Below are 27,972 nucleotides of genomic sequence, written 5' to 3'. Positions count from 1 at the left end.
AAAGGTGCTTCAATTAAAAAAAAAAAATGTTGCTTCAATCAAAATATATATTTTCTTGGGTCGTTTTTTTTTTTTTTTTTGTTCTTATTTTGATTGAAGTAATGTTGATATGTGTTTGGACCACATTTGGCTAGGACGTTTTTGTCTTTATTATTCAATCAAAAAATTTGTTGCTTCATAAAAATATACATTTTCAAAAAGAAAATAAATATAAATAAAAATAAATATTCTTGTAAGTTAATTTTATTGCTGAAACTGCTTTGTTCTGCTTCTGTTTGTTTTGGGGGTCATCAAAATGTTGTGCCCCCCTTGCCCCAAAAGTCAAACTCTGCCTATGGTAGTTACCTGATTTTTAGGATCTGCCGATACCTCAGCAAAGTATCGTATTGGCCCGAATATAAGACGGTGTTTTTTGCATTGAAATAAGACTGAAAAAGTAGGGGTCGTCTTATATTCGCTGTCTAGACTTTATACCCATTCATGACGCTAGATGGCGCCAGATATCATTGAAGCGATGTTCTGTCATGACAGATCTCAGCTACTCTTTTGAGTTTAACCAGTTTGCATTATTTTATTGCAGTGTTTTCCTTATTCAGATTTGTTTGAAGACTACAGTTACAGTTAGACTTCACTTTGATGGTTAATGCAGTTATTGCAATTTTGTTGTTTTATCACAATAGATTGGTTTATTTACATTTCAAAAACCAGAAGCCATTCATTTTCAAATGTGATTGCAATTTAGTTTATATATTTAAATGTTCAGATATTACGATTTGAATGAGGCAAAATAACATGCTTTTTCTCTCAAATATATTGTTATAATCATTTGTTTCGGATGTACTGTAATTATTTTCTGTATAAAAAATAATTTGGTGTTCAAAAATTCTTTTTTTTAAACTTGAGTCTTGAAAAAGAGGGAGTCGTCATATACTCAGGGCCGTCTTATATTTGGGCCAATACGGTATTAGGGAGAAAATAAAGCACATCCAAATGTAAAATATTTCCAATGTCAATATTATCACGCTTGCATGATGCTATCGTACTATTAGCTTCCTATGACAGCTAGCATAACATTCTACCAGCGATCAGGGGCGGACTGGGACTAAAAAGCAGCCCTGGACTTTGACTCAGCCCAGCCCATAAGAATCGCTATACGAAGGGAAACACAGACCCCATAGGGGGGTCCGGGAACATGCCCCTCCCGGGAGAATTTTTTTTTTTTTTTTTTTTTACATTTTATTCTAAAATGCACCAATTTCGTGCACTTTGAGAGAAAAATGAAGAAAATGTGTCTAGACTGTGACTGTCTGACTACGGGCGCTCAAAGTACTGCAAGGCTGAACTGGAGTTGGATTCATTTTCTGTACTAGCTCTATGATCAACCTGAATAAACAAATGAAAGAATTTATTTTTCAAAGCAAGTTTTACGTATCCAATTGATTATAATATATCTCTATAGATCTCTGTCTATAAAATGACTTCATTGTTTATGCCATAATTCAGTGGTCTCCAAACTATTCCACATAGGGCTGCGGCGGGCGCAGGATTTCATTCCAACAAAACAAGACAAAACCTCTGCACCAATCTGGTGTCTTACAAGTGTAATCAGTTGATTGCAGTCAGGTGCTGCTTGTTTTAGCAGAAACTTCATTGGTTAAACTGTCGGTACTCGATCGGTTAAAACAAAAACCAGGCCCCACAGCGGCCCTTGAGGACCGGTTTGGAGACCCCTGCCATAATTAATCTTGCCATACAAATAATAAATTTCAATGAAAATACAATACACATTTCAAGACAAATCCTGTATACATAAACTTCATTGGAAAGTATTAACCAGAAAACAAAACGATATATAAATGATTAATAATGTATATAACATCAATTTAACTACCTAAACTTTAAAGTAAAACCATTCATTTTATTAATATTTTGTTATATTTCTTCTGAATTAATATTGCTATGCTGCGTGTGCATACATTGTTTTACGGCTAAAATATTTTTTCTTAGGAGAGGGATAGTAGGACTAGCATACTGTAACTTGACACGATTGCAAACGGGTACATCGACTAGCTGGCACTAACCCTTTAATTGTCATTTATTTGATTTAAAATGTAGCTACCTGATGGATAACAATTGCCAGTTTACAGAGCAAGTAACCCTCTTCATCCCAATTTACTTGCCCTGCGCTTGTCTGGGGAACTTCCAACAGTTTATCGTTGCCCCCTCCCTCTTCTTTTCTCTCTCCCAGCACCGTCTGCACGTCAGAGCGGCTGCAGCTCCCTCTCACCATCGCCGGGAGCTGAGCTGTTGTTACCCGACGTGGCCGTTGCAGCCAGACTGCTGCTTGCGAAAATATTTGTCGATTTATGACATTTTAATGCTTCACTCTCCAGTTTCTTTAATTTTTTCTCTCTAACCTTCTCCGCGCCACCCTGCTCTTTCCAGTTTTTTTGCCACCACCATCCATATTGTGCATTAACACTCGTCGCTATTTTGCTTCCACAAGGAAGGAACCAATGAAGGCTACTCTGTGCTTTCGTCGTTCCTAGTCTATCAGATTGGCGGTGAAAAGCCAGGCGCATTGCTGCCACCTGTCGGATTGGATGCGAACTGTAGATAATCAGAGGATAGGGGGGATAAAAACAGTGATGCATAATGAATGGCGGCCGCCGGCCGTCCAGGGCACCGGCCGTTCTGTGATCCTCCAGAACCCACAGATTACCAGTCCGCCCCTGCCAGCGATGTTTACTTCTTCTTCAGCTATTATCGCTATTACCACCACAAAAAAAAAACAATTGATAAGGCGAAACCCAGGATTGGATGTTGTTGTTGATGCATAAATATGTGACTTTCGGCATATTTTTAAGTTAATTTTGGCCAAATTCTGCAGTGTTCTGTCTGGCAACAAATTAGAACATTTCATACCATGTCCGACTAAATTCCTGAGACAACATTGTGTATCTCCAAATAGTGTATTTCTTCACAAAAATCACAATTGGACATACATGCTTTTCATTGGACGGCATCAAGATACACTTCTATCAATAACTATCATGTCTTAACTCATTAGCTGCTATTGACGGCGATAGACGTCCAATGCATTACTGGTAGGACTGGCAGTAAATCATCACATTTCATTGTCATTGACGGCGACAGGCGTCCAATCCATTTGGACTGGGAGGTGCTATCCCTCCCAGTCCAAATGGATTGGATGTCTATCGCCGTCAATGGCAGCCAATGAGTTAATCACAGTCCATATTTGCATGAAAAACATTTCTAGAGCAGATATATAAAACACGCCAATGAAAAACAGTAATTACTGCAGGAACTTTTCTGTGTACAGTGACTTCCTGTTATAGCAAACATCACATGTTCATTGGTGCGCGTGTGGGGGGCGGAGCTATCCAATCAGGAAGTCCAGTGGCGCTCTGTCACACAAACACGACGCTCGGGAGAGTTGCAAGTTTACAAAACATCTAAAATGTCTCCGACTGTATTGTCATGCAATATTACATGTTGACACGACAGACGACAAACTGGAGGAGGGATTTCTTTTCTTTTCTTTTTTTTTTTTAAACCCCTCCTCCTAATTTTAGGTCCAGTCTGGCAGTGAAAGAGTTCAAGTGTCAGTCTTGTCTGTCTCTCGCGAAGTACGGACGGCAATGGAGGCTTCTTGTGACACAAAAACAGAAAGAGCGTCAAAAACTAAAAAAACAAGCAATAAGCATTATTTTTGTTTGTTGTTTTCGTAAAATCTTACACGTAAAGCCACCTTTTGTATTTTCGCCCTCCATTCTTCCCAAAAAGGCGCATTTTGAAGCACACGGTCGCCATCCGGCAGTTGCCAGGCAACACAAGCAGCAGAGAATTTCAAAGCAAAAAAAAAAAATTTTTAAATCCACACACAGCTATGCAAACAAGTATAAAACAATAAATAGAAAACTCTTTAAAAGCAACACATCTTTCATCACCCACAATTCGTATGTTTTAAAGTATCTACACAAAAATGATTAAGGGGCACAACATGAAAATATCACAATTTGTTCATTTTTTTTCTCCTCATGAACCATTCATTGAAGATCTCATACAACCATATATGGGCATGTTGCTAAAGATTTTAATAATACAATTAGTTTACATTCCATATATTGTGTTCAGTTACATTTCTACACAATACAGCGCAAAGTTATAAAAATCCTAAAATATATATTTATTAAAATTTGTCAGGTTTTGTGTTGGTTTTCTCCTAGTGTGACTTGTCCCTGTGATTGCCCATTGATTTCACCTGTTGTACCTGCTCCTAGTGTATCCTCCAACCTGCATCCTCATGTGTTGCCCAGCTGTTCCTCGTTGTCTCGTTACCCCTTGTCTGCGTGTGTATATATAAGCTCCCATTTTCTTTTCACTTCTTGTTGCGTCATTGTCTATGTCAATGTCAAAGTCGATGTCTATCCAAGCCCTCGTGTTCCAAGTAAGTTTTTTGAAAACCAGTCTTTTGTTAGTGACAATTTTGTTTGCCTCTGTGCTTTCTTGGGATCACCACAGCCTTTGTTTTGTACTTTGTTTTTGGTTGGCTTTAATTAAATATTTTTTGCACCATTCATCTGCCTCGCCTCCCTTTCCCTGCATTTGGGTCCACCTGCCTGCCCGCGTTTCCTGACAAAATTAAGTAAAATCAGAAAAGAAAGGAAATTTTTAAAATTTAAAGAAACATTTAAAAATTTATGAATAAATGGCTTCTTAATTTTCATATTTCACAAATATTTTCTATTTCTCTATTTTCTTCTTTGATGTTAGTTCACTGCATCTTTTTTTTATTTTATTTTTTTAAAAGATTTTATAACTTTTAATTGCATTTTTCAATTCACTTTTTTCTTTATATATTTCTGCATGTTTTCCCCCAATGTTTTTTGATTTTATCTTCATTAAATATACATGTATATTTAATTTAAAGTGGAATATATATATATATGTAGCAGAAAACACAGACAAGACTGAAAAAGCAGTTTCTGCTCATGCACTCCTCTTTAAAATAAACTGCTGTATTTTAAGCCAAAAGAACTGCTGTGTTTGATAGAACAATATGTCTATATGCTGCCATAGCAGATTCATGGCGCACTAAGCCTCCGAACTTTATTTAATTTGTCCGTTTTACCCTGGAAACCCCTGTTTACAGACGTCGCGCAACCGCTTTTGTTTCAACCTAGCCATAAAAAGAAGGTAAGTAATTATATTTATTATTCAAAATGTCATTTTTGGCTTAGAATTATTAATTGATGTCTAAATTTTAGCTAACAAAAAAAAAAAAAAACGACTACAACAAATTATTCACTCGCATTTTTTGAACTTTTCAACAAATTACATCACAATGAAAAATTTGGCATCTGTAAAAAAGTCACGGATATTTACCTTGTAACTATCGATTAATTGTATTTTTTTTTGTTACTGTCGCTTTTCCCCCGATGTTAGATGATAATCGATCCAAACAAAAAAATATTGAAAAATAACGTTTAAAAGGGTAACTATACGAAAAAGAAAATCTCAACCACTCTTTCTTGTCTGCGATTTCTGCAGCGCGACCCTTGTTATAGCACCATGTTTCACCCATTAAAAAAAAAAAAAAAAATCCAGCTGTGGCCATTCACAGCTGTGTCTTGACACTCGGTGATACAAGCTACATGGAGTTTTTGGATCGAAACAAGGTAAGCACGCGATAATATCTTGTTAAAATCGTGGTGTCTTTAATTCTGCTCTCACCTCCATTTAGGGTTTTGCTGTTTAAAAAAACATTTTTATTAAAAATGCCCTTCTGTTCAAAATTTTTCTTGCCCCAGAAAATAGAGATTTTAAGCTTTCCAATGATGTATCACACACGCATGGAGGACAATTTTGAAATTTGGCCAAATTGGGGGCCTCAGAGCGGAGCTTCTAGTCACCTAAGTGTTTTCCGCCATAATGTGTATATAAATATATAATATGCATATAGCATAGACTTCATAATGGTATTGACGGGTCAGATCAGTCATGCACTACGCCTCGCATTCAAGTAGGGGGCAGCCCACATCAAGAGGAGCTATTCACAAACATGCACGCAGCGATCCAACACCGGATTTCCGTTGAAAAAGTACAAAAGCTGTACCTTATACAAACAGGAAGGATTGTCTCAGGAGTGATTTGTTCGAGGATTCAAGCTAATTATCATATTTTTTGTACCATGCATGCATTTTGAAACGTGAAAAAAATCATCGGGAGAAATTAGCCACTAGTGCATTGGCATCATAGTTTGCAATATTTATGTAAAATAAATGCTAACTGCATGGTTTTTTGCTATTAACCAAGAATCAAGACTGTTTTACGTCCATATCTATATAGAATTTGGGGATTTAAGCATTTACTCAAGAATTTTCACCGGAAAAGCTTTGTTTACATAAGGCGGCCGCTAGTTATATTCACTAAGACTAGCATTGTACTTCAACATATTTACCTAAAATAAAGGCTAACTGCAAGTTTTTTTTGCTTTTAACCTAGAATCAAGACTGTTTTACGTCCATATCTCTAAAGAATTTGGGGATTTAAGCATTTATTCACAAGAACTTTCACCGGAAAAGCTCTGATTATTATTAAGGCGACCGCTAGCTACATTTACTAACAGACTAGCATTGTACTTCGAAATATTTACGTAAAATAAATGCTAACTGCACGTTTTTTTTTTTTGCTTTTTAACCAGGAATCGAGACTTTTTTACATCCACATCCATAAAGAATTCAGGGATTTAAGCATTTATTTACAAGAATTTTCAACGAAAAAAGCTCTGTGATTCCACTCAGCTTTGACTTCTGCCTCGCCAACAATGCAGGTCCCCTATTTACCGGCCCCGCACCCAGTCAATTCATTATGACGTGTATGGCATATAATAGTAAAATATATTTTATATTTATTACATGTATGCAATTTATCAAATATACATGCTTTACATTTGTATTTTGAAATGAGCCTCAGTTTTGCAGTTATTGACAGCTGAATGTTTAGACAATACTAGTTGCCATGGCAATATATATTTTTTTAAATCTGTAAAAGTTCTTTTGAGTCTTTTGATGTACCTTAAAGCCCCTTTAAGAAATATATCCCGGCAAATTCCCGTGTAAGGTGGCACAGGATTTGATCGTGTCATGGCTTTCGGACATGTGGAGATATCCCCGGAATAATGTGGGTTAGACACATTCACAGACTTATCCGGTGTTGGCGACTCAACGCTCTCGATGCGGGGAGGGCGGCTGCCGCGATTGGACATTACGTCATTTTTGTTCGGCAGTTGATGATTGATAATTGCGATTTTTGTTAATCGCTTTTTGTCTTATTGCGAAGAAAGAGGAAATGACGATTGGCCTACAATGCTAATTACGTCATCAGCCCTCGTGCTGCGACCCGGAAATTCAACACCTGCTTTCACACGTATCGCTTCCCGAGAAAGTCCCGGACATTATAGTAAGACGCGACTCGGTAAATGTCCGCGTAATCTCCGTGTCGGTCAACCCAGGAAATTGCTTTCAGCGATAAGGGCTGCCAGTTTTAATCCCGGGATTTAAACTATGTTCAGATGTGTTTGAAAGGGGCTATATTAGAGTATGCATTTCGTGCTAAACAATCTGTATACATCTAGTTACCATGGTAGCCACACAATAGAATACCTTGCAGGGTTTCCCCCCAGTGCTAAGCCTGGCGGGCCACTAAGCTTTTCTTGCCCACCCGCCAAGCTAAAACCATAGATAAACGAACTAACATTGTTAAACTAACTAGATGTCTGTTGTGCGCTGTGAGCCATTTGGGACGATTGTGTCAGCGTTGTATAAATATTCCTGTCAACCAGTGTTGTTTTCATCGACGATAACGATAATATTTCGTCGACAAACATTTTTTTCATGATGATGATAAACGTGTCATGGGAGACTAAAACCTAACGAGATGGATGCCAGTTGTCATCTGACGACACGAGAACGAGATGAAAGTTTCCATCATAAATTCACAATGTGTGATATTTTATTATTGTGTCGTTAAAACGCATTTAGCAGTGTTTGGTAGTGTCACTCATGTGACGTGCTGCGCGCCCCCACCCCTCACACAGGCTTAAGCGTGTGCCCATTCTAGGCTCCTTTTGTGAAACATGTCAGGTGCTGCTTGGTAAGTTTTGTTTTCTTGACTATGCCATGTTGCTTTAGACCAGGGGTGGGCAAACTATTCCACAAAGGGCCGGTTTTCCCACCCCACCCCTGCTTTAGCCTTTAAAGGTCTGTGCTAAGTGATCATCATACACTAAAGTAACTTTTAGCGTTAGCCTAGCATTCGCGTTAGCCTAGCGTTCGCACTAGCTTTTAGCGCGGTGACTCTTGGAAAACATTTTGCATACAGTTCATGGTGTCCAGGTGAGTTCAATTAATTACAAATAATGTGCCATTTTCCTGCTGAGTGTTTATTACCATCATGAAAATAGTAATGTCATTGTAGACTACAGTTATGTGCTAGTCTGTAATGTTCATTCGAAATTGTTGGAAACCTTTTGAGCTCCTTGAAAGGTGGAAAAGCGCTATACAGTGGGGCAAATAAGTATTTAGTCACCCACTAATTGTGCATGTTCTCCCACTTGAAAATATTAGAGAGGCCTGTAATTGTCAACATGGTAAACCTCAACCATGAGAGACAGAATGTTGGGGGAAAAAAACAAAATCACATTGTTGGATTTTTAAAGAATTTATTTGCAAATCATGGTGGAAAATAAGTATTTGGTCAAGACCAAAAGTTCATTTCAATACTTTGTTATGTACCGTTTATTGGCAATAACGGAGGCCAAAGGTTTTTTGTAACTCTTCACAAGCTTTTCACACACTGTTGCTGGTATTTTGGCCCCTTCCTCCATGCAGATCTCCTCTAGAGCAGTGATGTTTTGGGGCTGTCGTTAGGCAACATGGACTTTCAACTCCCTCCACAGATTTTCTATGGGGTTGAGATCTGGAGCCTGGGTCGGCCACTCCAGGACCTTGAAATGCTTCTTACGAAGCCACGTCTTTGTTGTCCTGGCTGTGTGTTTGGGATCATTGTCATGCTGAAAGACCCAGCCAAGTCTCATCTTTAATGCCCTTGCTGATGGAAGGAGATTTTCACTCAAAATCTCTCGATACAAGGCCCCATTCATTTTTTCCTTTACACAGATCAGTCGTCCTGCTCCTTTTGCAGAAAAACAGCCCCAAAGCAGGGTTTCCACCTCCGTGCTTCACAGTGGATATAGTGTTCTTCAGATGCAGTTCAGTATTCTTTCTCCTCCAAACACGAGAACCTGTGTTTCTACCAAAAAGTTCTATTTTGGTTTCATCTGACCATAACACATTCTCCCAGTCCTCTTCTTGATCATCCAAATGCTCTCTAGCGAACTGCAGACGGGCCTGGACGTGTACTATCTTCTGCAGGGGGACACGTCTGGCAGTGCAGGATTTGAGTCCCTGGCGGCGCATTGTGTTACTGATAGTAGCCTTTGTTACTGTGGTCCCAGCTCTCTGTAGGTCATTCACTATGTCCCCCCGTGTGGTTCTGGGATTCTTGCCCACCGTTCTTATCATTTTGACGCCACGGGGTGAGATCTTGCATGGAGCCCCAGATCGAGGGAGATTATCAGTGATCTTGTATGTCTTCAATTTTCTAATAATTGCTCCCACAGTTGATTTCTTTAAACCAAGCTTTTAACCTATTGCAGGTTCAGTATTCCCAGCCTGGTGCAGGTCTACAATTTTGTCTCTGGTGTCCTTCAACAGCTCTTTGGTCTTGGCCATAGTGGAGTTTGGCGTGTGACTGACTGAGATTGTGGACAGGTGTCTTTTATTCCGATAATGAGTTAAAACAGGTGCCATTAATACAGTACAGGTAACGAGTGGAGCCTCGTTAGACCTCGTTAGAAGAAGTTAGACCTCTTTGAAAGCCAGAAATCTTGCTTGTTTGTAGGTGACAAAATACTTATTTTCCACTCTAATTTGGAAATAAATTCTTTAAAAATGAAACAATGTGATTTTGTTTTATTTCTACATTCTGTCTCTCATGGTTGAGATTTACCCATGTTGACAATTACTGGCCTCTCTAATCTTTTCAAGTTGGAGAACTTGCACAATTGGTGGTTGACTAAATACTCATTTGCCCCACTGTACAAATATAACACCATTTACCATTTATTTATTCATGGACTAAAACTTTTGAAGTTCATAGGCGAAAGCATTTTGAGAATTGCTGACTAAAGCTAGATGAAAATTTTCCTAGTTCTCATTGACCAAAACTAGACAAAGACGAACACATTTGGAAATGACTAAAATATAGAGCTGTGCGAAATTTCCGATTCTTAGATTATTCGCGATTCAGCCGTGGAAGATTCGAGAACGATTCACAAACATCCAAATTCCGATTATTGAAATATCCCAAGTGAAGCGAAACTAAAACACAGTCAGCGTGGTCCTCAGAACGCAATGAGGAATGGACCGAGAGTCAACAACATGCTTGTCATTACCCGGATAATGACAATGCTCAACTCATGCCACTAGATAAAAAAAAACGTAAGACCTGACTGCTGCTACAAACTACGCCCACATAATGCTACGGTAGATATTACATGTATAAAGAACTAGACACGAAATGAAAGACTCGGCGGCGTTAGTAAACAGCCGCCATCTTAAAGCAGTAGACTCCTTGGATGACGAACCTTCCAAGCGAACTTTTTATCTAAAATACTCCTAAATCGGCAAAATCTTGACTTGAATGGATCTTAAAATGATGAAACGGTTTTAAAACTTTCACATGTCGAAAGTAGACAGAAGGGAAATTATGGAATAACGGGAGCAATTTTAACATTACATTAATTGAATGTAGTTTAAAGCTGCCGTCAATAATCGATTTAAAATCGAATCGTAGCCTCTGAATTGTAATCATAATCGAATCGTTAGGTGCCCAAAGATTCCCACCTCTACAAAAACATGACTAATGGGTATTTTTGTCCAAAAGACTAAGACGAAAATGGGTACCAAAAACAACACTGCTGTCAACTTTAACATTTTTTATTTTTGTCCAAAAACATGGTGGCCCACTGTTGGGCTTCTAGCCAATGAATTAAACGCTTGCTGGCTTTGAAATGCCAGTAAAATGTTCAACAGTTAGGAATATGAAACAAATACTTGCAATATTTTAACATTTTTAAACCTGACATGGCTGACAACAATATTCAAATACGATATTTTGGCAAGAAATATGAAGTTGGTGCAGATGGTTTGTGGGTGCCTAAAATGATGGCACATCTGGCCACCAAGCCTCAAGTTTGATATCTATGCATAACAATGTATATCATTGTTTTGCCTAGAATCTTTTAGCAACATGTCCATAAATGGTTTTATTGGATTTTACGAAAACGTTTATGGGGGGGAAAAAAGAAATGTGATATTTTCGTTGCTTTTGGTGTATTGCCCACTTAAAGGGACAGACAATACTTATACTATGTACATCCCAGTGGAGGAACTCTTGCTAATAAATTGAAAATTGAAAAGCTCATTTTTCCAATGTGTAATAGTGAAGAAAAATGTCAATAAAAGTGGTGGCAGCCAATTTATCAATGCCAGTGCTATTTTAGCCAATCAAATGTGAGTATTCCAGCCCTCCTTCATGACATCATTAATACCCATTGTCACATGCACCTGTGTTCGAGTATATCAGCGTGTATGTGCGTGGATATAATTGACATCATAAAGTGGCGTCATCTATCGTTTGACTCATTCTCTGCCATTGACATCGATAATGTCGAATCGATTTGATGAATCATGAATGATCATGTTTAAATGCCATTGAGTGTTAATTTATGAACTAACTTTGCTGTCAGAACAGCAGGAAAGTCGTTGATACAATATGTTTGAGTGCTGTGTTTAAACGCTAAAATTATTGTGTGCTCAATGGTAAAACTGACTTTTCAATGCCACTGACCTCAATAGACGTCCAATCCATTTGCAGTGGGAGGGTTGACAGCAAATGAACGTTCGCCCTTCCACTTCAAATCGGTTGGACCTCTAAAAATGGCAAATTTTTATTTAAATCCATAGCAGAAGGATGCTTTAAAGCCACATAATTGGACATCTATCGTCGTCAATGGCATTGAAGGAGTGAAACAATTTTCATCATAAGTCAAACAAATTCACCATTTGAAAACTTAAATATTTTGAGCAACCTTCTTCACGGTTATACATACTAGCTGTTGTCTGTCCCTTTAAAGTGCGAAACAAATTGAAAGGAAATGTGCTTGATTTGTATTCCACCGTAATTGTAAAGTATAAACGTTCACGTCGTCATCCGCGTGAAGTAAGAAGACGACTTAATGAGCAGCCTTAGAACCGATCCGCTCATTTCGAAGTGGAAATGAGATCCTGGCAAAATGGAGAGAAGTTTCTCAGCAGGACGCGTATGTTTGTTTCCTGGCGACGGTCCACTTTCGCCAAATTGACGGTCGGGCCAGGTGGACCTCGCTTTATGTCTCCGCAAGGCTGCCAAGGAGTCAGTCGGCCCGGAGCGTCGCTATGGCAACCCGTTCAGTAGGCCGGGCTGCTCTCGGATTGGGACTTTTTGGGGGGGTGGGGAAAGTAGACCAACATTTAGGTTAAATTGAATCAAACACTGCGCCGAGACACAAAGTCACAAACAGGAATCTACGCGTTGGAGAGGGTGCAAAAGGGGTCTCTAGTCCACGGAACCGGGGTGCAGGCTGAGGGCGGGCGGGTCCAGACAGGTAGGGGAGTAGCTGAGGTGCGGTTCCTTGATCCACAGCAAAGGGGCGCCGTTCTTGCCCTCCTGGCTTTTATTGTTGTTGCGGCTCTTGAAGCGCACGAATAGCAGAGCGATGAGGAGGATGGCGAAGATGGGGAACGGGTAGAAGAAGACCAAGTAGAACAGCGCCTTGTTGGAGCACACTACTGATTTGACCGAGGATTCTGCGGACAGACACACAGAAAGACGCTTTCAGTTAACTGAACGTCTATTGGCGTCAATGGCAGGCAATGAGTAGTTTTTTTACTCATTGGCTGCCACTGGTGTCCATTACATTTTGACTGGGAGAGGCTGCCAGCAAAATGCTATATTAACTCATTTGCTCCCAAACACGTATAAATACTTTCGGTTTTTAATTGTTTCAGTGTCCCAATGACATATTTATATATATACTTTCTTACTGTTGGGCTAGTATTATACATGTTTTATTAATTTCACAAATGTAGCACAATTTTGGCCTTTGAGAGGCAAAGGTTTATTCAACTATTGTCTACTAGGGACTATTCACTTCGTACTAGTCTTTTTCCGATTTTGCTAAGGTAAGCAACAGCCTGACAAAGCCTTGATAGCAATCATTTCACATCCAATTATGTAGCTCTTTGGGAAAAAAACAAAAAAACAAAAAAAAAATATATATATACATATATTAGGGCTGTCAAAATTATCGCGTTAACGCGCGGTAATTAATTTTTTTTTAATTAATCACGTTAAAATATTTGACGAAATTAACGCACATGTCCCGCTCAGACAGTATTCTGTCTTTTGGTAAGTTTTACAGCAAGGTTTTTTGTGCAGTCTAACAGCGAACTCTTGTGGTCGCTTTGCAACATGGTTTATTGCTTTCTTGCCAGTTCAGTATGGCTGCAAGACGTCTCGGGCTGACTCCTACGTTGTAATGTTGTGCTTATATGATCCTTGGACAAGATTTGTCCGTAAGTATGGTTGTTGTAAAGAATGTACATATTATGTTAGTAAGCGAAATGTTATTTTTTGTATGAGACGCTTTTTGTTTATGTTTAGTGAACCTGTATAGCGTGCTAAGCTAACGTTGTTGCTAATGCAATGCTTGTGTACTTTTTTTTGTAGTTTTACTACGGTCTAAAGAGGACAATGGTTTGAGGCCATTTTATTAATAAATCAGATGAAAAAGGAAGAAGTCCGATTATTAAGGCGTCGTTCACTAGCTGTCTAGCTTTGGAAAAAGTAGACGCTTCGGAGTGAGGACAGCATAGACAGATTTAAATGACAGTAGAGTGAAATGCCCACTACAGTCCTTATGTACAGTATGTTGAATGTATATATCCATCTTGTGTCTTATCTTTCCATTCCAACAATTTATTTTACAGAATATATATATAATTTACAGAAAAATATGGCATATTTTATAGATGGTTTGAATTGCGATTAATTAATTTTTAAGCTGTAATTAACTCGATTTAAAATTTTAACCGTTTGACAGCCCTAACATATATATATATATATATATATATATATATATATACATACATATATGTAAACAGGCTGATATCGGTATGGTATTGGTATCGGCTGATACTGCACAGCCAGGTATTGGTATCGGGGCTAAAAAAATGGTATCGGTGCAACACTATCATTAACTCATTTGCTCCCAAAAACTTATAAATATGTTCTATTTTTAATTGTTTCAGTGTCCCAAAGACGTATTTATATGTCTTTTAGGTTTTTTTTTTTCATAAGAGACATCTCTGGGTTCTGATTCAACTGAGCTCCAAAGTACAAAGCTGAAAATACATTTTAAAGCAATAAAACTGGCCACTGGAGGGCAGTAGCGCATTTGGTAAGATTTGCAACCCGGTGCAACGGCAACGAACAGCCGGGCCGCAAGGTGGGAGCGCTGGCGGAAGGATGCCAGGCGGCGGACAACCGAGCAGAACAACCGAGGGGACGCCCGGGATGCCACGCGCTGGACAACCAAGCAGAACGACCGGGACCATCAGTGCAGCGGAAGATGCTGTTCAGGCCGTGCTGCCTTTCAAGCAGACCCCGAAGAAACTCAAAAAAATCCATCTTTATGAGACAGGCAGCGATGAGGGAAAAGTTTACCCGGCTATCGTGGCGACAACAGCGTCATCTCTCAGTTACTTATGTGTAAATAAATTGTTACTCTGCTATCAAAAGCTCTCTGTCTTGTTGTTTATGATATTTTGTAAAAGGAAAACATTCAGATGTTTGGGATGCAACTAAAGCAAAAAATAGCTGTGTTAAAGTCAAAGTTATGTTTGAAATGTATGCTTTCACAAAAAGCTCAATTTCTGTTTTTTCATCAGAAATTGGAAAATTGCTCAAACTAAGCTATTTTCTAATGCAGATTTCTAAACAATGGAAAAAGATATGAACTTACTTTTTTCCTGCTGAAAGAAGAGAGTCTAATCTTTCTTTTGGTGGGTTCCATGTTTATATAGCAATAGAATAAACATTTTTGTGGGCCTTGCAAAATCAGTCAAAATCCAGTAAAACGGCCGGAAGCAAAGGGGGTTGCACTGGTGAAAATGGCCGGGAGTGAATGAGTTAAGTGGGTCTCATTAACACATTGGCTGCCAATGACAGCCATATACATCCAATCCATTTCAAGAACGAATGTTCATTTTCTGCCAAGCTCCCAGTCCAAATGGATTGGACATCTACGGTTAACAAACTCATTGAAATCCACATTGAAAGTTCCTGAGGTGAGTTTATTCATTCATACATTTCCACTATTGGCGTTGAAGGTATTCGTTCATTTTAGGGCTGCATTAATGATTATTTTCATAATCGAATAGTTGGATGATTAATTAAACGATTAATAAACTTCTTTCAATCACCTTCACAATGTACCTTGAAGTTGTTTTCAGCATGTTGTAAGTAGACATGTGCCGATTACCGGTTTCAAGGTATACTGTGGTATGAAAACGTCAAGGTTTCAAAACCACAAAATTTTTCTGTCATACCGTCCCTGAGGTATTAGCTATTTTTTATGTCTCAAAAATGCATGTCTTGGCGAGATACCTCGCTTGCAGCTGCAAGGCTCAACCCTCCCCCACCGGTTGTTTCTCAGCGTCAGTCAGTAGCTGTGCTACACGATGGCTGGAGGAGGTGAAACTCCTGACATTTTTTCCCCCCATCAAAGAAAATGAAATTGCTGGTTTAGGAATACTTCACTACAGAAAAGTGAAAGTATAGACAGCTGCGGCTTAGAGGAGAAGGGCCAACAGACATGTAAAACATGTTTGCAAAGGGTGGCTGCCGAGGAGGCAATACCTCCAATATGATTTCCCATTTCTACAGAATTAAAGGTCAGTAAACACTGTCATATAAATGTTTTCCACCAGCTACGAGAGTTAACTCCACCATGTTTAGTGTGTCTAGCAGTGATAAAAAACTTTTTTTTTTTATCCCTCTGGCAACTGTCTGTGTTGAAAAAGTGTGTTTAATGTAAACATGATACGAGTCATACACATGTGCTTTTTCTGGAAAATAATTCGATTATTTTTGTTCTGATGGTAATAGTGTTGAGCTGTGGCTGTGGGTTTAGGCTCACCTAAGGGACTGCATTTAAAAAATATATATTTAGAATATATATATTTTAATCAATTTTAACTGAACATTATACTTACGTTCCAATTTGCTAATGTGCCAATGCTAGTGTTTTCGAAATTAAACAATCCTGTTCGATAGAATTTTTTTCTTTTAAACCCAAATATCTCAAAGTAACACATTTTAGAGCTTTAATTGCAATACCGTGACACCGTGAAATTTTGGCTTAAGGTTATCATACCGTCAGAATATCATACTGGCACATGCCTAGTTGTAAGTAGCAATGAGGACAAAATGGATGACTATTTCCTTCAACTCTATCGATTATCAAATTTGTTGGCAACGCATTTACTAAACGATTTAGTCGATTAGTTGTAGCAGCTTTATTAAGAAGCTAGTTTAGACAGTAAGATGTCCGAAAATTGGCAAAAATGGGAATTGTTGTTTTCCAAAGTAAAAGCAAATGTTTATTCATGTCTTTACAAAAATATATTTAAGAAATCTGATATTTACAACTGAGAAGTTATATACAGTGGTACCTCTACATACAAAGTTAATTCGTTCTAGGAACTCTTTGGAGGTTGAAATGGTCATATGTCGAGGAGGATTTTCCCATAAGAATACATTATAATTCCATTAATTCGCTTCAAACCTACACTAAATCCTTAATAAATACGGCTGGTACCATTACAAATGGCAATTACTTAAACATAGCAAAACAAATACATTATAAATAAAAATCATGATAATAAAAATAATAATTCCTGTGATAATGTAACGAATCGGGTTCTAATGTGGCGGGTGTGTTTTGCGTGCTCTACCTGAACACACAGCGTGGCTGACGTGACAGTGAGATACCTTTTTCCTTTTTTCACCACCTGCAATAACCTTCTTGGAACCCGTGTTGATTTCTCTCACAAGAAAATCCGCCGTGCGTCCGTCTTGCGGGAAAAGAAACTGCGGCGCTGTCATAAATCGTCTAATTTTGAGAATGTCGTCGGATGTAGAAACAAATGGTGTGTCGAATCGATCGTATGTCGAGGTACCACTGTATATGTTATAATTTTAAGAATTTAGTTTAAGGTGAAGAAGGTCCGAAACGATTAATTGATTAATAGTTGCATCTCTAGTTCGTTTGCCCCCTCCTAGTCAAAATGAATTGGACGTCTAGTGCTGTCAATGGCACTGAAAGATCAGCATTCACTGCCGGTCCTCCCAATTTCAATGAATTGTATGTCTACGGTTGATGTTGTCGCAAAACATCAAACTCAATGGGTGTTTTGCAGAACGTGTATCTTCTATTTTGGTGGGATATTTTCAACCCCTATGAAAAAAAACTTAGCATTCCTAAAATGATATCTATTTTTATTACTTGTCGGCATCAACATACAGTGGGCCAAATAAGTATTTAGTCAACCACCAGTTGTGCAAGTTCTCCTACTTGAAAAGATTAGAGAGGCCTGAAATTGTTAACATGGGTAAACCTCAACCATGAGAGACTGAATGTGGAAAAAAAAACCAACAGAAAATCACATTGTTTGATTTTTAAAGAATTTATTTGCAAATCATGGTGGAAAATAAGTATTTGGTCAATACAAAAAGTTCATCTCAATACTTTTTACGTACCCTTTGTTATATTGCAATAACAGAGGCCAAACATTTTCTGTAACTCTTCACTCTTCGCTTGGTGTAAAGAAATCAACTGTGGGAGCAATTATTAGAAAATGGAAGACATACAAGACCACTGATAATCTCCCTCGATCAGGGGCCCCATGCAAGATCTCACCCTGTGGCGTCAAAATGATAACAAGAACGGTGAGCAAAAATCCCAGAACCACACGGGAGGACCTAGTGAATGACCAACAGAGAGCTGGGACCACAGTAACAAAGGCTACTATCAGTAACACAATGCGCCACCAGGGACTCAAATCCTGCACTGCCAGACGTGTCCCCCTGCTGAAGCCAGTACACGTCCAGGCCCGTCTGCAGTTTGCTAGAGAGCATTTGGATGATCCAGAAGAGGACTGGGAGAATGTGTTATGATCAGATGAAACCAAAATAGAACATTTTGGTAGAAACACAGGTTATCGTGTTTGGAGGAGGAAGAATACTGAATTGCATCCGAAGAACACCATTCCCACTGTGAAGCATGGGTGTGGAAACATCATGCTTTGGGGCTGTTTTTATGCAAAGAGACCAGGACGACTGATCTGTGTAAAGGAAAGAATGAATGGGGCCATGTATCGAGAGATTTTGAGTGAAGATCTCCTTCCATCAGCAAGGGTACTGAAGATGAGATGTGGCTGGGTCTTTCAGCATGGCAATGATCCCAAACACACAGCCAGGGCAACAAAGGAGTGGCTTTGTAAGAAGCATTTCAAGGTCCTGGAGTGGCCTAGCCAGTCTCCAGATCTCAACCCTATAGAAAATCTGTGGAGGGAGTTGAAAGTCCGTGTTGCCTAACGACAGCCCCAAAACATCACTGCTCGAGGAATGGGCCACAATACCAGCAACAGTGTGTGAAAAGCTTGTGAAGAGTAACAGAAAACGTTTGGCCTCCGTTATTGCCAACAAAGGGTACATAACAAAGTACTGCGATTAACTTTTGGTATTGACAAAACACTTATTTTCCACCATGATATGCAAATAAATCATTTAAAAGTCAAACAATGTGATTTTCTGTTTTTTTTTTTCCCCCCACATTCTGTCTCTAATGGTTGAGGTTTACCCATGTTTACAATTACAGGCCTCTCTAATATTTTCAAGTGGGACAACTTGCACAATTAGTGGTTGACTAAATACTGATTTGCCTCACTGTATACTCAATATTTTTTTCAAAATTTGCCAATGTTAGTGTATAGTTTCTATTGTTTTCTCCACTTTTTGGTCTGAAACCCTTGTTTTTGGTCAAATTAAGCCATGCTTTATTGTTGATTACTCAAGAATGGAATAAGATCGAAACAACTTTTTTTTTTACCCTGGTGAAAGATATGTAAAGGGTATGTTGACACTCACCTCGTGGCAGGACATTGACCGTAACGTATCCCGAGTCGTTGGCGGCCAGGCGGTACCAAGAGTCGCGAGGGTTGAGCAGCCACTCCTCCACGTGGCAGTAGTAGCGCCCCCCGTCGGCAGGCCGGGCCTCCCGGATGGTCAGACTGTACTGATCCGAGGCCGTCCTCTGAAACTGCAGACGGGAGTCGGGCCCCGTCTCCTCCACGGGGCTGCAGTCTCCGTTCCCGAAGATTGCGTCGTGGCCGACGGAGAAGACGCAACGGCGCCGCTCGTCCTCATCCTGGTCGTCGGCCTCGTCGGGGCGTTCGGCGTACCAGGACACGGAGAAACGCGAGTCTCGGGATGACTGAGAGGGGATGTTGCAGCCCAGTCGGATGGAGCCCGTCTCCGCTACCGTCACGTTGGACTCTGTCTCCTCCACTAGCAGTCGGGCCTCTGAGAAGATTCCACAAGAAAAAGAACAAGAAGATGAAAACGACAACCACTTGAGTGGCGCCTTGAGAGGCCTTGAGCCCACAAAACCCTTACAATACATAGCCGTTTTTATTTTTTTAAAAATGTATGTTTGCAATTTCTCCACTTGCTTGCGTCGGTTTACTCCGGGTACTTCGGTTGCATACCCAGAACATGCGGGGTAGGCTGATAGAACACTCCAAATTGTTCGCATTTATGAGTGTGTGCGTGAATAGTTGATCATCTCCTTGTGCCCTGCGATTGGCTGGCAACTGATTGAGGTACCCTGCCTACTGTGCCATAGTTAGCCAAGATAGACTCCAGCACACCTGCGACCCCCATGAGAATAAGTGGCTTGTAAGATGAATAACTGATTGAATGAATAAAAATGCCTTATATAGATGGTCATTTTTATATGATTGTTTTTTTTTTGCGAAAAAAAAATGACTTAAGGATGTCAGGATTGCATAACACCAAGTAGAGCAGGGCGGTAAACCGAAAATTTACCGTCACCGAAATTCTTAACGATGACCGACGTAATTTTGACCATGTCGGTAAATTCGGTAAATTAATAAAACAAGAAAATATAGTCTTTTCATCCCGCTTTGATTCTGTGTTGTTCGTCTGTGTTCATTCCCCTTTAAGAAAGCAGTGAATGTGCTTACGTAGGGAGTCACGTGATCATCAGGAAGCCAATCAAACAAAAGCCCGGTAAGCTAACGCTAGCAGCTAACGCTACAAGCAAAACGTGATGGAGTGTGGCTTAAGGGAGGTTCACCAAACTTTCAACCGACATTTAGTAGACTCTTGGTGGCATCCAGACGGGCTTTCACCCGCTGTCCTCCTTTGTTCTCACGATTTCCGGAGATGGTGCCTTTCAGTGCTTTCTACTGGTAGCCAGGCTAACGCTAGCTAGCGGCTAACGCTACAAATGAACGTTATGGAGTCGGATAGCGGCTCTAACTTGTCGAAACGGCTGAACTTAATGAGTGGATTGGGCACGGACTGCATCTAGCAATTACTATGTGGCGTTATTTTGTATCTGTCTGTGTGTGATTCCTCTGATAGCTTTTGTGATGGTAAAGCATTCAGCATAAAGTACAATCCAACGGCAAAACTTATAATGACCGAGAAATGGCCCCAGCTATTTTTATTGTGCGTGCATTTATTAAAAAATGCACTGGGGGGAAAAAAAACCTTAAACCATAAAGTAAACACTTGTATTTAATAATTATGTCACAGCAGCCATTAACAATAAGTTGTCTTTTTGAAGTGTACTGTTCAAGCTGCAAGTCATTTGTCTTACAATTACATGTTTGCACAGGCATATTGATTTTGACAATGTACATTGCTCAAGTCATACACGCTGTTATAAATGTTCATACTTGAAATCTTATTGCTTACAATACATTTTTATAAACTTAATGTTTAGACTGCATGTACAATTGTTAAATACAGTATATCAAATTGAATGCTGGTAAATAAATCAACAAGAAATAGTTAATCTGTATTTCATGCATTGATTCAGATTTTCAAATTATATAACAGTCTGCTTGGGCGAATTTATCGTCATTTATCGTTATCGAGATAAATCTGCTCAATTTATCGTGATACATGTTTAAGGCCATATCGCCCAGCCCTAACACCAAGTCACCTGATTTTGACAATCTGCCGATACAGAGACCCGATCCGATGGCGAAAAAGACGTTTTTTCATTTGAACAAACGTTCCAAGTAACAACTTTTTTTTCTTTTTCTTTTTTGTGTTACAAAATTTTTTCTCGGTATCAGATCGGGACTCGGTATTGGCAGATTCTCAAAATCAGATGAATCGGACTCTGACACAAAAATATGCGACATGGAGTTAGTCCTCCTTCACTTCAGGGGGCAGTGGAGGTAATCCTCCTACCAACATGCAACAGTCCATTTAATTTTAAAATAAGTAGCCTAACATAAATAACCAAAAATATGTCCAAAGTGCACAATGACATTGTAGATTCTCCAATCCCTAATCCAACAAACAAATAAAATAAATTAAATAACCCTCTTCAACTCTTTCCTTTTTCTTAAAGATCTGATCGATTTTCTGTTGTGTTGCCCCTTTAATCGGATTAATTAAACATCAACTTGTTCATTTTTTCTTTTTTTTTTGTAATTCCAGAAAACGTGCATTCCCATAGCAAAGCAAAATTGAAGATGAGATCTTGTTCATGTCTCATTTACATCTCTGAGAAATAAATCAGCAATAATCGAGACCAAAGTGGTTTTCACAGTTTTCTCAAAGTTGTCTCATGAGAAGTAAGTCACAGAGTGAGCATTACATGAGAAGGTCTTGAGAATAGTTCTACTGGCACAATTTTTCAATAAAGTCTCACAGTTGTCTCCTTTCAAGATCTCACCAAGAGACAACTATGAGGACTTGTGTCGATCTCAAATGCGTCTCAATTTTATCTCCTTACTTGGAGTCATGATCTCAGTAATGTCTCAGTAAAAGATATGCATGAGCAAAGTAATTTATTTCTTCAACTTGCCTCAAAGCTGCCTCTTTTACTGATCTCGCGGAGCAACCTTATATTGTGCCAGACACAAATATTTCTCAATTTGATCTCCTTCCAGTCTGCAATTTGCTCATTTTGGGTTTTCGACATTCTTTCATTGTAAGAAAGAGTAGTGAGTGAAAGAGTAGCTCTGACATGTCCAATCACATTAATTCATCTCATGACAAAATCTGAGAAAATATTATAATTGGTCAAATAATTAAATAATATCTGGTTCATTTGGGTCACCTTGTTCAATGTTACAATTAGAGATGTGACCGAAAATTTGGCACCGAAAACTATTGGCCGCCACAAATGCATTATCGGTTTTTGGTTTCGAAGACCGAAAGTTTACCACAAAATAGTGTGAAGAACCTTAGTCCTCTTGTTTGGTGACGTGATCAAAACAGGCAACACGCTGGCTGACGATGTCTTGCTAAAACTACTGGCTCACAGGCAACATGTCTGCGATTTGTTTTTTTTTTGAAATATCAAATAAATATCAGGGGTGTCTAACGATTAAAATTTTTTTATCAAGTTAATTACAGCTTAAAAATCAATCATAATTAATCGAAATTCAAACGATCTATAAAATATGCTATATTTTTCTGTAAATTATTGTTGGAATGAAAAGATGAGACACAAGACGGCTATATACATTCAACATACGGTACATATGTACTGTATTTGTTTATTATAACAGTAAATCAACAAGATGGCATTACCATTATTAACATTCTGTTAAAGTGATCCATGGATAGAAAGACTTGTAGTTCTTAAAAGATAAATGTTAGTACAAGTTATAGAAATTTTATATTAAAACCCCTCTTAATGTTTTCGTTTTAATAAAATTTGTAAAATTTTCAATCAAAAAAATAATCTAGTAGCCCGCCATTGTTGATGCCAATAATTACTTACACAATGCTCATGGGTGCTGAAGCCTATAAAATCAGTCGCACCCAAGCGCCAGCAGAGGGCGACAAAACTCCGAAAAACACAACAAGTACACGTTTCACTGTGCTGTCATTTTAATGTTTGAGCGGGGCAAGTGCGTTAATTGCGTCATATATTTTAACGTGAATAATTTAAAAAAATAATTACCGCCCGTTAACGCGATAATTTTGACAGCCCTAATAAATATATATATATATCATTAAATGAACCAAAATATAATACATTTTCTTCATCGCTGCTACACTTTCTGAAGTTGCTTTCCATTGATGTACTGTGTCACATCGAGCACATTGCATTTGAGCCCGTGCGTGGCTCAGTGGTAGAGAAGTTGTTCCCCAACTCAGAGGTTGTGAGTTCAACTCTCTGACCTGATGAATTAATTTAAGTATCCTTGAGCAAGGCACTGAACCCCACGTTGCTGTGTCATCAGCAGGTAGATGAGGATATAGTGTCAAAGCGCTTTGAGTGCCTGAAAGGTGCTGTACAAGTTTAACTCCATTTTTAATGAAGAGAATTTCTTTTCTCAAATCAATCTCCTTTGTCTCAATAATGTCTTTGCTCATTTTGGCTCATCACTTGCTCCTAAGGGTACACTTAGGAGCACAAACTCAGAAACAAAGAAGCAGAGAATGAGACAAATTTGAGATGATCAAATTCGTCTCACGAGACGAGATTAAGCAACAGATGAGTAGCAAATTTTTGCCGTGGGTTTTAACCTATGTTAAGAGCACTGACAAAAAAACGTTAGCATTTTATAAGATTTATGCCTGCGGACTTTTTCTATGTAAGTTAGTCAATTGTTCTTTTGTTGTACATAGATCCTTATTTTTAAAAAATATATATATATACCAGTTGAGGCTCAGCTCAGGTATTTTTTCATGTTTTCATGTTCCTTATCCGATTACTCGATTATTCGAACTAACTAGTCCATCGATTAATCGGCTATTAAACTATTCGATAGCTGCAGCCCTAGTACAGAGTCCAATGTAGAGAGTAGAAACTATCAAATGCAGCATTACTCACACTTTTTGAAGTGTATTTATTTTTAATTTTCAAATCAGGAAATGCTTATTTTGCTCATTAAAACACCGAGTGAGTATTTATTTTTGCACTATTTCAAGAGATGCTTTTTCAGTTTTAGAACTATTGGCACATTTTTATTTTAGCTAAGATAAAAAAAAAACTATATCTTATGTTACACCCCTGATATATTATGAAGTATAGACTGACACCCCTATAATGGAAGCAAACACATAGTGTAAGTATTGAGCTAATATAAAGTTGAATATCCAGTAATGTATCCCCATAGGGTTCTATTTGTGTAACAGCCGTAGACCTAATTAGTTGTAGCAGTGTCGACTTCACATAAATCATGTTTTGTTTTTTGAACTCTATTGATGATTGCGCTGCGCGTTCGAAAAAGGACACCTGGAAATAAAAGTTCTTGTCTGAAGAGCTTATTATTCGTAGGTTATTTGGAGGTTTTGCTTGGTAATAAGCTCAACAAGATGCAGTCAAGCAAAGTCCCGAGGAACGCGGTCTTACTTCCGGCTCGACGAGGCATGAATACGTGATGCCTCTGAGTGCTTTTGGATGCTGGTTGGGAAGGAGTGACCTGACGAGAAAGCTTCCGTGCGGTGCCTGACAGCTGTCGTGGCTTCAAACCGTTGGCTGCCAGCTGATCTCTCGCGCGGATTTGACTGCTGTTGGGCTATTGAGCGGCTTGTTATCAGCACCGGGAGTTGCCGGCTATTAGCGGGGAATGAAATGCGGCTTTTTACTGCGTGCGTGGCAAGGAGATCCAAATTGGCCAGCGAGGCTTGGGAGGGATTGCTGTTGTGGGATCATACCAGTCAATCCCAGCTATGTACCACTCTTCATTAAGCATTTGTAGGGGAGTCATCTAAGCCATTGGCTGTCATTGACGACGTGAAACGTCCAATCCATTTTGACTGGTAATGTTCACTCGCACCTCCCAGTCAAAATTGATTAACATCTAGCACTGTCAATGCGACTAAATGAAAGAAGTATTCACAGCCAGTCCACACAGTTCACATGAATTGTCAATGCCAGGCAATTTGTTAAAATACTAAGAAAATTAAAAATATTAGTTATACTTTATAGTTTCTATGATTTTTTTTTTCATCAATTCAATTTTTGTTTATTTAAACATTTCTTTGATTTAATCGGCATATTTCTGACCTCTATGACACTTTGACTTCTTCCCTCATCATATCATCTACACTGTAAAAAAAAAAAAATACAAATTTTAAGTACTTTTAAGTAATTTTTGGACTAAGTCGCAACTTTTTTACCCTCATTTTGAATCCTGCGGCTTATTATTGATGATCATAAAACACTGTCATGGGCATTAATGAATTCTAATGACAGTTGTCATTAACTCATTTGCTCCCAAAAACTTATAAATGCGTTCTATTTTTAATCGTTTCAGTGTCCCAAAGACGTGTTTAAACGTATTTTACCTTTTTTTTTTTTTTTTTTTTTTTTTTTTGGGACAAGAGACATCTCTGGGTTCTGATTCAACTTGGCTCTAAATCTAAAGCACAACGCTGAAAATCCATTTTAAAGCAATAAAACTGGCCACTAGAGGGCAGTAGCGCATTTGGTAAGACCCGCAACTCGATTCAACGGAACGAACGGCTGGCCGCACGGCCTAGGCAACGGCGGAAGACGACCAAATGGAAGTCCAGGATGCCAGGCGAATGATGACCGAGCAGAACGACCGGGACCACCAGTGCAGCTGACGATGCCGTTGAGTCCGGGCTGCTCGCCGAGCAGAGACAGGCGGCAATGAGGGAAAAGCTTACGGCCACAACAGCGTCATTTGTCAGTTAGTTATGTGTAAATAAATTGCTAATTTGCTACCAAAAGCTCTATTTGTCTTGTTGTTTATGTTATTTTGTAAAAGGAAAACATTATTCAGATGTTTGGGATGTAACTAAAGCAAAAAATAGCTGTGTTAAAGTCAAAGTTATGTTTGAAATGTATGCTTTCACAAAAAGCTCAATTTCTGTTTTTTCATCAGAAATTTGAAAATTGCTCAAACTAAGCTATTTTCTAATGCTGATTTCTTAAGAATGGAAAAAGATATGAACTAACTTTTTTCCTGAGAGTCTAATCTTTCAGTCAAAATCCAGTAAAACGACCGGGAGCGTAGGGTGAAAACTGCACCGGTGAAAATTGCTGGGAGTGAATGAGTTAAGTGTAATCTGGCAAATTTTGTCACTAATTCCATTTATGTCCAGCCCTGATCTTTTAAATCCATTCGTGCGATACTTTGCTGGATGACACTAAGGCTACGTTCACACCGCATATCTTAATGTAAAATTCCGATTTTTTGTCTTATCTGTTTTTTTTTTTTTTGGCATGCCCGTTCAGACTGCCTTTGTCAGTTGAACCAGTTCAAGTATTACACATGTGCATTAACTCTCAGTCGGACCCACGCTGAGCAAACTGACCCGCGTGCACAGAAGCGTCAAAACAAATGACTACACATGCTGGCAGTACGTCATTCCAGAGTGATGATATTTTGATTTCCAAACAGATGGCACAAATAACAGACATTAATAATCCCCGTTTCGTCTTATATTCCAATTTTGTATGGATTATTAGAACGCATGACCCACAAACATAAACCTTATGCGTGTGCCTCAGTTTGCCCCGACTGGCCATGTAAGAAAACCGAAAATTATAAGGCTTATCCTTTCCTTCATTTTATTTTTTTTTTGGGACTGTGGTCAAGCCCGCTAGGCGCTAATGCACAGCTATATTGCTGTCATCCTGCCTGCCGCTTCCACTCTTTACTGACGTAATTGCTGCATGAATTTCGATTTGGGAGACTTGACAGTTCAGACCGCCGCCACATTCTGGGAAAATGTTACCCAGTTCAGATTTAAACCACATACGAAAGTGACCCAGATCGAATTTGAAATGGTCCACTTCTATGCGACTTGTCTTGTTCAGACCGTCAAGTTAATGTCTATCTCGAGTCGGGAAAAAATTTAAAAAATCCGATTCGTGCATTAAGACCTGCAGTCTGAACCTAGTTTAAATAACATTTGTCATAAGCATTCATCAATGATCCTGACAGTGTCATTTCATAATTATGACAGTTTTATGACAGTCTTATGACACCTCTGTTAAATAAAGTGTTACCGGTAAATACCTTTTGGTGTAAATAACCCATAATACTGTGAGGACAGCTGCAGCTTACAGTCCGGTGTGGCTTATCTATGAACAAATGTTGTTTTCATGTCAAATATAGTGGGTGGTGGCTTAGAGTAAGGTGCGAGTTATAGTCCGAAAATTATGGTAAACACAAGTTTTCGTCAGAAACTTGTTATTTTGAGTATTCGTAACTAAGTATGCACCCAAATAACATTGTCAGCCGAAACTGAAAACCAAATGTGAGAACTTTGAGGGAAAAAAAAACAAAACAATTATTTAAAATTTATAATTAATAATAAAAATACTAAAATAATATATTTTCTTATGAAGCTACTTCACGCTTCAAACATCGCGCCCTCAGTCCATCACCGATTTTTTTTCAATTGAATTAAAAAAAAAACATAAATGCAGGATTTTATAGAGATGTCCAATCCGATCACGTA

At 38.8% G+C, this 27,972-nt stretch overlaps 1 protein-coding gene across 2 annotated transcripts in view; it reads right to left on the bottom strand.

The window, feature by feature from the left end:
- Positions 1-2,433: 2,433 nt before the first annotated feature.
- The window catches only part of igsf3 (immunoglobulin superfamily, member 3), a 344,912-nt gene continuing 319,373 nt past the window's right edge, over positions 2,434-27,972 (bottom strand). For both annotated transcript variants that reach the window (XM_057852021.1, XM_057852018.1), the window contains 2 exons: positions 19,399-19,833; positions 2,434-12,995 (listed from right to left, as the gene is read on the bottom strand). In XM_057852021.1, coding sequence (XP_057708004.1) covers positions 12,745-12,995; positions 19,399-19,833 — 686 coding nt within the window. In that variant the 3' untranslated portion in view covers positions 2,434-12,744. The remainder of the gene's footprint in view (positions 12,996-19,398; positions 19,834-27,972) is intronic.

This window comes from Corythoichthys intestinalis, chromosome 12 (genome assembly GCF_030265065.1).
Source record: "Corythoichthys intestinalis isolate RoL2023-P3 chromosome 12, ASM3026506v1, whole genome shotgun sequence".
NCBI classification, from domain to species: Eukaryota; Metazoa; Chordata; class Actinopteri; order Syngnathiformes; family Syngnathidae; genus Corythoichthys; species Corythoichthys intestinalis.
The sequence above is the reverse complement of the archived record's forward strand: the minus strand, read 5'-3'. Positions and strand labels throughout refer to the sequence as shown.